Raw genomic sequence first — 15,168 nt, forward strand, 5'->3', positions numbered from 1 at the left:
CTTCCTTTTGTTAAGTTGTATGCGTTCCTTATATATTTTGGATATTAACCCTTTATCAGATGAATCATTGCCAAATATGTTCTCCCATACAGTGGAGAACATCAACATATTTTCACTTTGTTGATGGTTTCTTTTGCTGTGCAGAAGCTTTTTATTTTGATGTGGTCCCATTTGTTTAGTTTCTCCTTCGTTTCCTTTGCCTTAGGAGCTGTATCTGTAAACATATTACTATCAAAGATGTCTGAGATTTTGCTGCTAATGGCTTCTTCTAGGATTTTTATGGTTTCACAACTTACATGTAAGTCTTTTTTTTAAATCTATTTTGAGTTTATTCTTGTGTATGGTGTAAGTTGGTGGTCTAGTTTCATTCTTTTGCATGTTTCAGTCCAATTTTTTCAACACCATTTGTGTTTTAATATTCTTTATCTTTAATTTCTTTATTGGTTAAGGTATTATAAATGTGTCTTCATCCCCCCATTAACCCCCAACCTTCCCCCCGCCACTCATGCTCTCATCCCCCTGTTGTCCGTGTCCTTTGGTTTGGCTTGTATGCATGCATACAAGTCCTTTAGTTGATATCTTCCCCTTACCCACACCTTCCCCTACTTTCCCTCTGGAGATTGATAGTCTAATCACTGTTTCTCTGTCTTTGGATCTGTCCCTGCTCATCAGTCTATGTTGTTCTCTATATTCCACAAATGAGTGAGATCATGTGGTATTTATCTTTCTCTGACTGGCTTATTTCGCTTAGCATAATGCTCTCCCAGTCCCATCCATGCTGTTGCAAAAGGCAAGAGTTCCTTCTTTTTTACCGCAGCATAGTATTCCATTGTGTAGATGTACCACAGTTTTCTAATCCATTCATCTTCTGATGGGGACTTAGGCTGTTTACAAATCTTAGCTATGGTGAATTGAGCCACTATGAACATAGGGGTGCATATATCCTTTCTGATTGGTGCTTCTGGCTTCTTGGGATATATTCCTAGAAGTGGGATCACTGGGTCAAATGGGAGTTTCATTTTAAGGTTTTTGAAGAAACTCCATACTGTTCTCCACAGTGGCTGCACCAGTCTGCATTCCCACCAGCAGTGCACGAGGGTTCCTTTTTCTCCACATCCTCTCCAACACTTGTTTGATGATTTGTTGATGATAGCCATTCTGGCAGGTGTGAGATGATACCGCATTGTCGTTTTGATTTGCATCTCTCATATTATTAGTGACTTTGAGCATGTTTTCATATGTCTTTCGGCCTTCTGTATGTCCTCTTTCTAAAAGTGTCTATCTAGGTCCATTGCCCATTTTTTGATTGGATTGTTTATCTTCCTATTGTTAAGTTGCATGAGTTCCCTGTAAATGTTGGAGATTAAACCCTTATCGGTGATATCATTGGCAAATATGTTCTCCCATGCAGTGGGCCTTCTTGGTGTTTTGTTGATGGTTTCCTTTGCTGTGCAAAAGCTTTTTATTTTGATGTAGTCCCATTTGTTTATTTTCTCTTTAGTTTCCATTGCCCTAGGAGCAGTATCGGAGAAGAAATTCCTGCAGCATATGTTTGCAATTTCTCTGCCTGTAGATTCCTCTAGTATTTTTATGGTTTCCCATCTTATGTTTAAGTCTTTTATCCATTTTGAGTTTAATTTTGTGTATGGTGTGAGTTGGTGGTCTAGTTTCATCTTTTTGCATGTATCTGTCCAATTTTCCCAACACAATTTATTAAAGAGACTGTCTTGACTCCATTGTATGCTCTTGCCTCCTATGTAAAATATTAATTGGGCATAGTGGTTTGGGTTGATTTCTGGGTTCTCTATTCTGTTCCATTGATCTATATGTTCTTATGCCAGTACCAAGCCGTTTTAAGAACAGTTGCTTTATAATACAGCTTGATATCTGGTATAGAGATCCCACCTACTATGTTCTTCTTTCTCAGGATTGCTGCAGATATTCGAGGTCTTTTTTTATTCCAGATGAATTTTTGGAACGTTCGTTCTAGATCTGTGAAATATGCCATTGGTAATTTAATGGGGATTGCATTGAATCTATAGATTGCTTTGGGTAGTATGGACATTTTGATGATGTTGTTTCTACCAATCCATAGACACTGTATGTTCTTCCATCTATTTATGTCTTCCTCTATCTCTTTTTTCAGTGTGCTGTAGTTTTCCGCATATAAGTCTTTTACCTCCCTAGTTAAGTTTATTCCTAGGTATCTTAATTTTTTTCGTTTGATGGTAAATAACTTTTGGAAGTTATCAGTAGATGAGTGGATAAAAAAAATAACAACTGTGGTGCATTTATACCATGTAGCAAAATACAACACAACAAGGCACAATGCATTCTTTTTAGTCTGATTTTCTGTAAGTTCACTATTGGTGTATTGAAATGCCATAGATTTCTTGGCATTAATTTTGTATCCTACTACATTGCTGAATTCACTTATTAAGTCTAATAATTTTTTGATGGAGTCTTTAGGGTTCTCTTCGTACAGTATCATGTCATCTGCAAATAAGGACAATTTTACTTCTTCTTTTCCAAATTGGATGCCTTTTATTTGTTCTTCTTGTCTGATCGCAACGGCTAGTACTTCCAGTACTATGTTGAACAGGAGTGGTGAGAAGGGGCATCCCTGTGTTGTTCCTGTTCTTAGAGGAAATGGTTTTAGTTTTTGCCCATTGATTATGATGTTGGCTGTGGGTTTGTCATATATGGCTTTTATTATGTTGAGGTATGATCCTTCTATTCCTACCTTGCTGAGAGTTTTTATCAAGAAAGGGTGTTGGATTTGTCAAATGCTTTTTCTGCATCAATTGATATGACTATGTGGTTTTTTTCCTCTCAATTTGTTTATGTGATGTATCACATTTATTGATTTGCGGATATTGTACCATCCTTGCATCCCTGGGATAAATCCTACTTGGTCATGGTGTATGATCTTTCTGATGTACTGCTGGATCCGATTTGCTAAGATTTTGTTGAGGATTTTGGCATCTATGTTCATGAGGGATATTGGCCTGTAATTCTCTTTCATTGTGTTGTCTTTATCTGGTTTTGGTATTAGGGTGCTGCTGGCTTCATAGAATGAGCTTGGAAGTGTTCCTTCCTTTTGAATTTTTTGGAATAGTCTGAGGAGGATAGGTTTTAGTTCTTCCTTGAAAGTTTGGTAAAACTCCACTGTGAAGCCGTCTGGCCCCAGGCTGTTGTTTGCTGGAAGCTTTTTGATTACTGCTTCAATTTCTTCCATAGTTACTGGCCTATTGAGATTTTTAGATTCTTCCTGATTAAGTTTTGGAAGGTTGTATTTTTCTAGGAATATGTCCATTTCCTCCAGGCTGTCTAGTTTGTTGGAGTAGAGTTGTTCATAGTAATTTTTTAACAATCCTTTGTATTTCTGTGGGGTCTGTTGTTATTTCTCCTCTTTCACTTCTGATTTTGTTTATTTGGGTCCTTTCTCTTTGTTTCTTAGTGATCCTGGCTAGAGGTTCATCAATATTGTTTATCCTTTCAAAGAACCAGCTCTTGGTTTTGTTGATCTTTTTTATTTTTTATTTTTTTGGTCTCTATATCATTTACCTCCACTCTGATCTTTATTATTTTCTTCCTTCTGCTTACACTGGGCTTTTCTTGTTGCTCTCTTTCTAACTCTGAGTTGTAGCGTTAGGTAATTTATTATCATTGTTTCTTGTTTTTTTTGCAGTAGGCTTGTAGAGCTATGAACTTCCCTCTCTAGACTACTATTGCTGTGTCCCATAGGTTTTCGATTGTTGTGGTTTCATTGTCGTTTGTTGCCATGATGTTTTTTATTTCTTCTTTGATCTCTCTGGTAACCCAGTCATTGTTTAATAGCATCCTATTTAGTCTCCATGTGTTTGATTTTTTGGATTGTTTTTATTGTAGTTGATTTCCAGTTTTATGCCATTGTGATCTGAGAAGATGCTTGATATGATTTCTATCTTCTTGAATTTGAAGAGACTTTGTCTGTGACCCAATATATGGTCTATCTTTGAAAATGACCCATGTGCACTTGAGAAGAATGTATATTCTGTGGCTTTGGGGTGAAATGTTCTGAAGATGTCAATTAATTCCATCTGATCTAGTGAGTCATTTAGGATTGATGTTTCTTTGCTGATTTTTTGTTTACAGGATTTGTCCAATAGTGATAGTGGGGTGTTAAAGTCCCCTACTATGATTATATTGCTGTCTATCTCTCCCTTGATCTCCTCTAGAAGTTTTCGTATGTATTTGGGTGCTCCTATATTGGGTGCACATATGTTTACCAGAGTTATTTCTTCTTGTTGGATTGCTCCCTTTAGTGTTATGAAGTGGCCTTCCTTATCTCTTTTTATGTGTCCTTCACTTTGAGATCTAATTTGTCAGATATAAGTATTGCTACGCCAGCTTTTTTTCATTTCCATTTGCCTGAAAAACATTTTTCCAATCCTTCACCATCAGTCTGTCTGCATCTTTTTTTCTGAGGTGGGTTTCCTGTAGACAGCAGATATATGGGTCATGTATTCTTATCCACTCAGTTACCCTATGGCTTTTGATTGGGGCATTTAATCCATTTACATTTAAAAATATTATTCATAGATACTAGTTTGTCACCATTTTTATTCTTTACCCCTGTGTTCCTTCTTTGTTTCTTATTTTTTTTCTTTTTACAGCAGACCCTTTAGCATTTCTTGCATTGCCGGTTTGGTGGTAATAAACTCCCATAGTCCTTTTTGGTTCACCCTCACTTTTGATTGATAGCCTTGCTGGGTACAGTATTCTGGGATTCAGACTCTTCCTTTGCATGACTTTGTATATTTCATCCCACTCCCTTCTTGCCTGATGTGTTTCTATTTAGAAATCCGTCACTAGTCTAATGGGGGATTCTTTGTAAGTAACTTTCTGTTTCTCTCTGGCCGCTTTTAAGATTCTTGCTTTGTTGTTGGTGTTTGCCAATTTAATTATAATGTGCCTTGGCGTAGGTCTTTTGGGGTTCATTTTGTTTGGGACTCTGTGAGCTTCTTGGATTTGTGTGAGTTTTTTCTTCCTTATATCAAGGAAGTTTCTGTCATTCTTTTTTCAAACAGGTTTTCTATTCCTTGCTCAGTTTCCTCTCCTTCTGGCACCCCTATTATGTGGATGTTGTTCATTTCATGTTGTCCCAAAGTTCTCTTAGGCTCTCCTCCTGCTTTTTAATTTTTTTTTCTAGAAGCTGCTCTGCTTGGGTATTTTTTCCTACCTTGTCTTCTAGCTCACTAATGCGGTCCTCTGCTTCTTCTAGTCTACTGTTGATGCTTTCTATTGAGTTCTTTATAGCAGTGATGTCATTTTTCATTTCTTCTTAGTTCTTCTTCATTTCCTCTTGGTTCTTACACATATTGTTGAATTTTTCTTCCATTCTTTTCATCCACCTTATGACCATTTCTCTGAATTCTTTCTCTGACAGGTTGCTTGCCTCCATTGCCTCCATTTTGTTTACTTCCTTTTCTGGTGATGGCTGTTTTTCTTTAATATGTGAGCTGTTTCTTTGTCTCCCCATGATCTCTCTTCTCTAGGTGTTTGGTTATGTAGTTCTCTCTCTGCTGCATTGATTTAAAGACACAAAATACAACACAACAAGGCACAATGCACAAGGCACTGAACACAAATGCATTCACGATACTAATAACCCCAAATAAAAGGTGACCACCAGATCAAAGAGAATTAGGGGATAAAGGAGAAAGAAGAGAAAAAGAAAAAAGAGAAAAAGAAAAAAGGAGTGCAAAAATGACATTGGGAAAAGGAAAAAAAGTAAGAGAGAAAAGAAAGAGAATGAAATATAAGAAGGGAAGAAACTATTTATATGGGGAGAAAGTTCCAATAGAACAGCCACTAATCCCAACAAATTCCAGCGACAGATCCCTGGAGATGAATGCAAACTACAAACAACAACTAATATCAAGTGAGGCGAGGGAAAACAGAAGCAAAAAAATAACTGGAAAAACAACAACAGAAAAAGAAAAAGAAAAACAATCTCACAATCAAGCATAAAATAACCCCAATATACTCAATAATCAAGCAAACAACAACAAAACGACAGAGAGGAAAAAAAAAACTTTGGATAGTGAAGAAAGAGAAGAGAGAGGTTTATATGGATTTAGAGCAGGAGATTGGCAGTTATTGAGAGTCTTACTAAATTTATCAGCGGTTTCTAGAAAATTCTTGAAAAACCTTATAAGTGTGGTTTTTAACTCTATATCCAGTAGTTTGCTTTCATCCATTTCTATCATTTGTGACCTGTTTCTTTGTCTCCGCATTTTTTCTGCTTCCCTGTGTTGATAGAGTGGCTTTCTGTGCAGGTGTCCTTAGGGCCCAGTGGCTCAGCCTCCCCAATTACCTGAGGTGGACACTCTTGGTGCACCTCTTTGTGGGCCTTTGAACAGTCTTTTTGTAATTAAGCCTTGATTGTTGTAGGTATCACTGGGAGGAATTGACCTCCAGGCCAATTGGCTGTGAGATTCAGCTGTGTCTACAGTGGGAGAACTTCTGTGCTGAAGACACCCTTCTGGGGAAAGACTTGCTTCAGTGGGGCTTTGGTGCTCACTGAGTCTTCCCCCTGAGTGTGTTCCTTATGGATCTGAAGAGTTGTAATCTGGATGGTCCCACTCTGACCACTTGGTGCACTGACTCTTGGATCTCTAAGGAGGTGCTAATTTAGCCTCTGCCTGAGGCTACCCAGCAGGAGCTATGGAGAGATCTGCAGATTCCTCTTTTTTGTTTGGGTTTTGGAGGTGCCCAGATGAGGCCCAGCTGTGAAGCAATGCAAACTGCTGTGGGGCCTTGGGCATTCTTTTGGAAGTTCTGGGTCTCTCTGACCCAGCTGCAGTTTGTTAGGTAATTTTCAGATTGCAAAGGGCCAGGCCTTTCATATGCAAAAGCCTCTGTGCACAACTTGGGTGGGGCAGTGTCTCCGGGAATCAAGAGGGTGGAGCAAACAGCTATGGCTGATCCTCAGTCCTACCCTAAGAGGCTCCGTGTCTCAATGTCCCATGGTAATCACTGCAAGCACCTCTGAGGGAAAGCCACCCTCGAGTTCCGACCAATGCCAGACAGCCCAGTTTCTCTCCATATGAGTCTGGGTCCCCAGAGACTTGCCTGGAACAGGAGTTCAGAGTAGTTAGGAGCTTGAGACTCCCCCCTGATTGAAAAAGACAACCATGCCCTAACTGGTGTGGCTCAGTGCAGTGGATAGAGCGTCGGCCTGCAGACTGAAGGGTCCCAGGTTCTGTACTTTGGTTGCGGGCACATCCCTAGTGGGAGGTGTGCAGGAGGCAGCTGATCGATGTTTCTATTTCATCGATGTTTCTAACTCTCTATTCCTCTCCCTTCCTCTCTGTAAAATCAGTAGAATATATTTTTTAAAAAAGAAAAAAGACAACCATTTCCTCAGTTGCCAGCCCTTTCCACGTGCACCTCCGTACCTCTGCACTTTACTTCCGCCTCTCCTCTGAGTCTCAGTGTGCTTTTCTCTTTTCTTCTAGTTGTAGAATTTCCACTCAGCCAGCCTTCCTGTGGTTCTGGATGATGTCTGTTTTGTCTTTTAGTTGTATTTTTGAAGTGGTTGTGTAGGTGTTTACCTATGCTGCCATCTTGGTTTCTCCACCAGCTTATTGTTTTTTGTTTTTGTTTTTGTTTTTGTTTTGTTTTATTTTTTGTAGTTCTATGAACTTCCCTCTCAAGTCTGCTTTTGCTGTTTTCCAGAGATTTTGGGTGCTGTGTGTTCATTTTCATTTGTTTCCAGGAAGTTTTTGATTTCTGTCTTGATCTTATTGGTAACACATTCATTGTTTAATAACATGCTATTTAGACTCCATGTGTTTTAAAGTTTTGGGGTGTTTTTACTGTAGTTGATTTCTAATTTCATTCCACTGTGATCTGAGAAGATGATTTCAATATTCTTGAACATGTAGAGACTTGTTGTGTGTCCGAACATGTGGCCTATCTTTGAGAATGACCCATGTGCATTTGAGAAGAATGGATAGTCTTCTGCTTTGGGTGAAATGTTCTATAAATGTCAACTAAATCCATCTGATACAGTGTGTCACTTAGAGTCACTGTTTCCTTGTTGATTTTTGTTGGGAAGAACTATGCAGTGAAGTCGGTGGGGTGTTAATGTCCCCTACCATTACTGTATTGTTTTTTATTTCTCTGTTAAAGTCCTCTAGAAGTTATATTCCCGTATTGGGTGCATATATCTTTACCGGGGTTATATCCTCTTGTTAGATTAGTCCTTTTAGTATTATGTAGAGACCTCTATCGTCTCTTGTGATGGCCTTCATTTTGAAGTCTATTTTGTGAAATATGAGTATTGCTACTCTAGCCTTTTTTTCCATTTGCATGGAAAATTTTCTCCCATCCCTTTACTCTCATCCTGTGTTTCTCTTTTGTTCTGAGGTGGGTGTCTTGTAGACAGCATATAGTTGGGTCATGTTTTTGTATTCATTCAGCTACCCTATGCCTTTTTATTGGAGCATTTAATCCATTTACATTTAGGGTTATTATTGATAGGTATTAATTTATTGCCATTTTGATTTTGTATGCCTGGGTTTCTTTCTGTGTGTCTTCTCATTATAGTGGTCCTTTTAGGATTTCTTGTAATGCTAGCTTGGTGGTGATGTACTCTTTTAGACTTTTTTTTTTTTTGTCTGGGAAGCTCTTTATTTGACCGTCTATTTTGAATATAGATGGATATTCTGGATATAGTAATCTTGGTCTCAGATCCTTGCTTTCCTTTTGTAGGTAACAGTTTTCTTTTCTCTTGCTGACTTTAAGATTCTCTCTTTGTCTTTAATTTTTTGGCATTTTAATTATGATGTGTCTGGGTGTGGACCTGTTTGGGTTCTTCTTGCTTGGGGTTCTCTGTACCTTCTGAACTTGTGTGACTTTTTCCTTTACCAGGTTAGGGGAGTTTTCTGCCATTATTTCTTCAAATATGTTCTCTATTCCCTTCTTCTTTTCTGCCTCTTCTGGCATGCCTACTATTCTAATATTATGTTTCATGTTGTCCCACAGCTCCCTTAAGCTGTCCTCCTGTTTTTTAATTATTTTTTTCTTTTTGGTTCTCTGATTGAGTGACTTTTTCAACCCTGTCTTCCAATTCACTGATTCAATCCTCAGCTTCCCCTAACCTGCTGTGTATTCCTTCCAATGTGTTCTTTATTTGTGCTATGTCATTTTTTATTTCTGTTTTCATAGGTACTATATCTTTTCTCATATCTTAACTCTGTTCCAGATCAATTTTTTATCTTAGCTTCATTTATCTCTTCTCCTGGAGAATTCGCTTATTCTTTCATTTGGAGGTTGTTTCTTTTTCTTCTCATTTTGGCTGCCTGTTTGGGTTTGTGACTATGTATTCGGTAGATCCTCTATGCCTCTCAATCTGTAGTGCAGGACCGTGTCAAATGCTGTTTCTAATTAGATCAGAGAAGGACTCAAAGCCTCCAGAGATGGCTTCTGCCTAAAGACTGATAGGATTCCTCTTGAATTACCCCTAGGTAATCATCCTCAGGTTGGGCTAGATTTTTTTTCAGCAGGGTGGAGCAGTTTCTTCTGCCTGAGGCTGTTATTTTTAGTCTTTTAAGTGGCCTCAGGGTTTTCCATTAGGGTGGGTCAACTGTCTTCCCCCAGGGGAAGGCAAATATCTGTGTGGGAAAGGTGTCCTACTCTTCATGAGGGAATGACTCAGCACAGGAAACCCAGGTGTCTACCTTCTGAGCTCTAGGCCCTGAGTCCCCAATCCTGGCTTCTGCTCATACAGCTTCAGTCCACTCTGCCCTCCCTCTGCCAAAGCACAAGGTGGGTGGTTCCACAGGGAATTTTGTGCATTGGCCCTTTAAGAGGGTGCCTGAATTTCCAGCCATCATTCTCTGGCAGGCAGCAACCCCACTGCTTTTCACAGTCAGATGTTATGTAGGTACGCTTCTCAGTTTGGTAGTCTCTGCTGGGGTGGGGGCAGCTTGGAGATTAGACCACAGAGTTCTCAGTGGCAACCCTACATAGCTGAGATATCTCTCTGGAACTTAAGTTGCTGTCTGTGGGTACCCAGCCAGCTCTTTCCTGCTTCCACCCCTTCTACCAGTTTCTGTGTGGCTTCCACTTTCAGTCCTCGGATATCAAGGTTCTCTCAAATGAGTCTTCCATTGATTATTCAGGAAGTTTTCCTGTATTTTAGTTGTAATCCAAGTTTGTTCCTGGGAGCGTGTCCATGCAGGATCCACTCACTCTACCACCATTTTAAATCTCCCCCCAGAGTATTATGAGACAATCATCTATAACAATAGTTACCTTATTGTGTAACTTTAAAGGGTGAAGGTCTTAATTACAGACATAATCACCATACCCCAGGGACACTGGTTGGCAGAATTCCAAGATGACCTACCAGATTTCTGACTCCCTGTGTACACACATCTTCCACCAGTTAATAAATCAAATATTTATTTATGTGCTGCTATGAGGAATTTGCAAATGTAATTCAGGTCACAAATCAGTTGTTCTGCAAATAGAAAGATTATCCCCCATGGGTCAAGCCTAATCAGGTGAATCCTTAAATGGGATGGGCAATTCCTAGTGAGAGAAATTCAAAGAGTGAGAGGGAGGTTCTCCTTTGCTGGCTTTGAAGATGGAGGGAGCCACATAGCATACCAAGGAAGTAATAGCAACTTGAGAATGACCCCTAGCCAACAGCTAGCAAGAAAATGGGCACCTCAGTCTTTCAGTTTCTGGTAACTGCATTCTGCATGGCATTGGAGGGAGGTCCTGAGCTCCATGTGAGAATACAGCTACCTGATACATTGTTTGCAGCTTTGAGATTTCAGACCCAGGAGTGCAGCTACTCCCTGCTCAGACTTCTGACCTACAGAACTTTGAGATACTAAGTGTTTGTAGTTTGAAGTTGTTCAATTTGTGGAGATTATATATATATATATATATATATATATAAATGAGTATATATATATATATTTAACGAATATACACACTGAAAAGTTTTTATCCTCAGATTCTGTATTTTTGTTGTTTTGTTCCTGTAATTAGTCATTTAAGACCTACACTCTTTGCTACTTTCATTTATCTAATACAGTATTATCAACTATTCATGTTCATTCTGTACATTACATTCCCAGGGTTTACTTATTTTATAACTGAAAGTTTGTACCTTTTGGCCACCTTCACCCATTTCACACACCTTGCCTCTGGTAAACAGCAGTCTATTCTGTCTATGTATGCGTTCATTTTTGTATGTTTTTTTTTCTTTTAAAGCTTCCACATGTCATACCATACAGCATTTATCTTTCTCCATGTGTTGAAAACTTTTTGTGGCAAGACCACTGCTTGAAAATGGCCACTAACTTAATTTAGCATAATGCCTTTCTTCAGGTTAGTGGTTTTATTTTCTTTAGATAATTACCCAGTAGTGGAATTGCTAATAATACTGTCATTTTATTTTTAATATTTTGAAATTTTATACTGCCCTCCATAGTGGCTGCACTAATTTATATTCTCTAAAACTCATCCACTGTTGAAAAAATCTAAGGATAATCAGGTATATAACTTTTAAATTTAGGAAAAGAGAGACCGAATGGAATAAGGCAAACCCATAACTTTTTCCTCCTCTCTATGTTCTGATCCCACCTATTTTAGTATGGGTTTTCTTTTCCCATTACCAAATGTATCCCCATTCTAATGACATGCAGTCTTGTTGAGCATCACAAAAGTGATTTAAGAATTTTCAATGTGTATTTCAAGAAACAAAATACTTATTCCTGAACCTGATAAACAACAATTAAGTGTGTGATCCATGCCATTCCTACACTTATATTCTGAATCTAAATAAACTTTATGTTGAAATACCACCACTTGAAAATTACCTCAAAAATAGGTCAAGTTATTTGTATATATCAGGAATACTGGTCAACAGGCATTTCCTACCACAATGTGAAGCTTCCATCTCAGACCTCACTTGGGTTGAGAGAAGAAACCAGATGTGGCCTTGGATCACCACTCACTAACTGTCCAATGGGATTAAATTCTGCTTAGCAATTAAATTTATCTAATACTCGAGACCTTGTGCACCAATTCATGCATGGGTGGGGTTTGGTCAACCTGCCCCAATGGGAGCCCAGCAGGCCCGGTGGCAGGGGTGAGGGGATGTGGGAGGTTGGCCAGCCCTGCCCCTGATAGGAGTGGAGCGGGCGATTGGGGGCCGGGCCGGCTGGGGGTGGGGCCGCAGGACTAAATTCTGCTTAGCAATGAAATTTATGTAATATGCGACCTCCACCTGTTCTTTACCCTCCTATTAAGTTGTTCCTTATGAACTGGCGAGTATCTCACCCTCTTTTATAGTGATAACTACTCCTACAATCTATAATTGCATGGGCAGGGGCAGGGTCTTCTTTGCCTAAACATTCCCCCATGTGAGCATGAAGACTTCCAAAGAGCTGATGCTCAATGATTGTGTAAAATAAAAGCCATGAATGAAGAGGTCTGATTCACTAAGATTTATATTCTCAAACCTTGAAAAACACAAGCAAATCCAGGTTATGTATCGTAGACATTTACAAAACACAGCACTAAATGTAGTAAGGAAAATAAGAAGTGACTTGTTTCATAGATAAACCACATTTTCTTTATTCCTTGGTTGACAGATGGACACTTAGTTTGCTTCCATGTCTTGGCTGAAACAGGTAATGCTGAATACAGGATAGGAAACATAGTCAATTACATTGTAATAACTACTTATGGTTCAGATGGGTATTCGACTTATGGGAGTGGGCACATGGTTATATAAATGTCTAATCACTATGTTGTAACATCTGAGACTAATATAATATTGTTGTCAAGTATAATTGAACAAAAAATTAAAACAGAAGTGTCCAATTTTCATTTTATACTTCTATCTATCTATCTATCTATCTATTGTTCCCACCTATTGTTCCCACCTATTTTAGTGTAAAGTTCTTGCACATATCAAAATATATTCCTATCCTAAAGCCATGTTATCCTGTTCTGGATCACAAAAAGGCTTGAAGGATTTTCAATTTCTATTTCAAAAACTGTAAAATAGTAATAAATTTGCAATCTATGTTATTCATAGACTTATATACTAATATGCTGGATCTAAATAAACATTCTGTCTAAAAGAACACCACTTAAAATGCAAAAATAAAAACAACAAACACAAAGGTAAGCCAACAATATATTTTGCACATTAGGAAACTGCTTAACAGGCCTTTCCATCCAAAAACTGAAGACCCCACTTAGAGTTCACTCGGGCTGTGGGTAGCGCTTGGACGTGTCCCTGGAGCACCTACTGGCTTTGGAAGGAGCGGCAGCCTGGAGTGCAGCATGGGCCCTCTCTTCCTCATCTTTCAAAGCTTCTTCATATTGGGTTATGAAGGCACTGGGCATGGTATCATTAAGCTTGGCCAAAAACTCGAGGACTTTCATCTTGGTGGTTTCAGCATAGGCTCTTGGACCCCATAGAAACTCATAGCGTGGAGGATGACTGTTGGGCACCGGCTGGTACACCAGGTATTTTTCCTGCACCAAATCTTGGGTGATAAGCTTCCTGGGCTCCCCAAAAATGAAGTGACTCTTTCCATCATAGACACTCATCATATTCAGGAATTTCCAGATCTCCTCCTCAGGGGTGCGGTTGCCATTCAAGAAGATCACAGCCAGGAGAGGCATCAGGATCCCTTTGTTAGGAAATCTGAAGCCGCTGCCCAGATTTCCGTTGCTGGTGTCATCTTGACTATCCACAAGAGTGTAGTAGTTACTGTTGGGCTTGACTTCTTTCAATTCTAGGCCATAGACCATATCCATGTGCTCAGAGACTTTCTTGAGGATCTCAGGGAAGTCCTTTCTGTACCATTTGTGGATGATCTTCAGCATGTCTCCCTTTTTAATGGGCTCATTCACTTTATATTGATACAGCAGGTACTCTACCAACAGAGTCGCCTTCTTACTTATAAGATCTAGGCCATCGATCTCAGTGGAAGTTGAGATCTGGGAGAAATTTTTACTTTTCCTAACATGGCATTTAGCTTTTATAGCAGATCTTTCACAGGAAGCACCTGCAGCGGCACTGGTGGTGGCTGGGGCACCCTGAGGTGCCTGGAGAGTGCCAGCACCAGTGGAGGTTGAGGGACCTTCCCCCAAAATGGAAGAGGAGGAGCAAGCGGCCTCTCCTTCCTCTCCTGCAGGGGCCTGAGCACTCTTAACATCTTGGTTCTCAGTTTTGTTTTGGCGGCGTTTCTCCCGAGCACGGAGCTTGCTCTTATGACCACGAGGCATGATGGCTGTTGTTCAGGACAGCAGACAGTAGTGAGCCAATGGACAGCTGCTTTGGGCACCTGAGGGATGGAGAAAGAGTTATGTGAGCACCTTCAACAGGTAGCTTCCGCCTTGGTTTTATTGAAGGCTGCCTCTGCAGGCTTCCTCTACTGGCACTACTCTAGGATCCAACTAGGCTCCTGTTCTCTTGTGCCTTAAGAATCCTACAGAACCACCAGAGAGACTTTAGAGTGAGTTGCATGCTACATCATACCAGCCCTACATGGAAATTACTCAGGTGACAGTAGGTAATGCCAGTGTGACACCCTTGGATCTGGAATGTGTGGGTCCTCTTGGTTTATTTTCAGTATTATCATGTCCACTCTGGGCAGAGCCTGGGAATCCTCCCTCCTGCCACTCCCTGGGACCCTTGAAAAGGAACTGGAGGGGAGTCCTCCTCCCTATCAGGAGCCACCCAGTGCTGAGAGCTTAGTGGGGTCCTTTGCATCCCGAGTTGTCACTCAAGCTCCTCACCCTGGCTCCTTGTAAGGCTTGACACTGCTCCCCTTTGGTTGACAACTGAATGGAACTTCAGACTGAGCATCTCACTTCCCTTAAACTTGATATAAAGAAGTGAGGAGGGATGCTCAAGCTGACAGCCTTTCCCTGAGATTCCCTGAGCTGACAGCAAAGGGTTTAAGTGAATACTATGACGGCTACTTTGTTTATGTTTGGTTGGCTTCTCCATTGCTTGGTTTCACCTCATAGTAACAGCCAAACTACCTGAGCTCCAATAAAAGGAAATGAAGTGGACCTTATGTGACTGAACATGGTCTCTCAAGTATGGAGGCTGTGGCAAGCAGCTTGAGGTCC

The 15,168-nt window shown here is 40.0% G+C and overlaps 1 protein-coding gene across 1 annotated transcript; it reads right to left on the bottom strand.

Moving 5' to 3' along the window:
- Positions 1–13,284: 13,284 nt before the first annotated feature.
- On the bottom strand, positions 13,285–14,316 carry LOC106696586 (melanoma-associated antigen B2-like). Its single transcript, XM_014453107.1, has one exon. The coding sequence runs from the start codon at positions 14,314–14,316 to the stop codon at positions 13,285–13,287; it is 1,032 nt and encodes a 343-aa protein (XP_014308593.1).
- Positions 14,317–15,168: the final 852 nt, after the last annotated feature.

The sequence above is a fragment of the Myotis lucifugus genome, unplaced genomic scaffold (assembly GCF_000147115.1).
Source record: "Myotis lucifugus unplaced genomic scaffold, Myoluc2.0 scaffold_20, whole genome shotgun sequence".
Taxonomy (NCBI): domain Eukaryota; kingdom Metazoa; phylum Chordata; class Mammalia; order Chiroptera; family Vespertilionidae; genus Myotis; species Myotis lucifugus.

Coding starts and splice junctions, on each gene's coding strand:
- LOC106696586 (XM_014453107.1), bottom strand. CDS start 14,316: ATGCCTCGTGGTCATAAGAGCAAGCTCCGTGCTCGGGAGAAACGCCGC.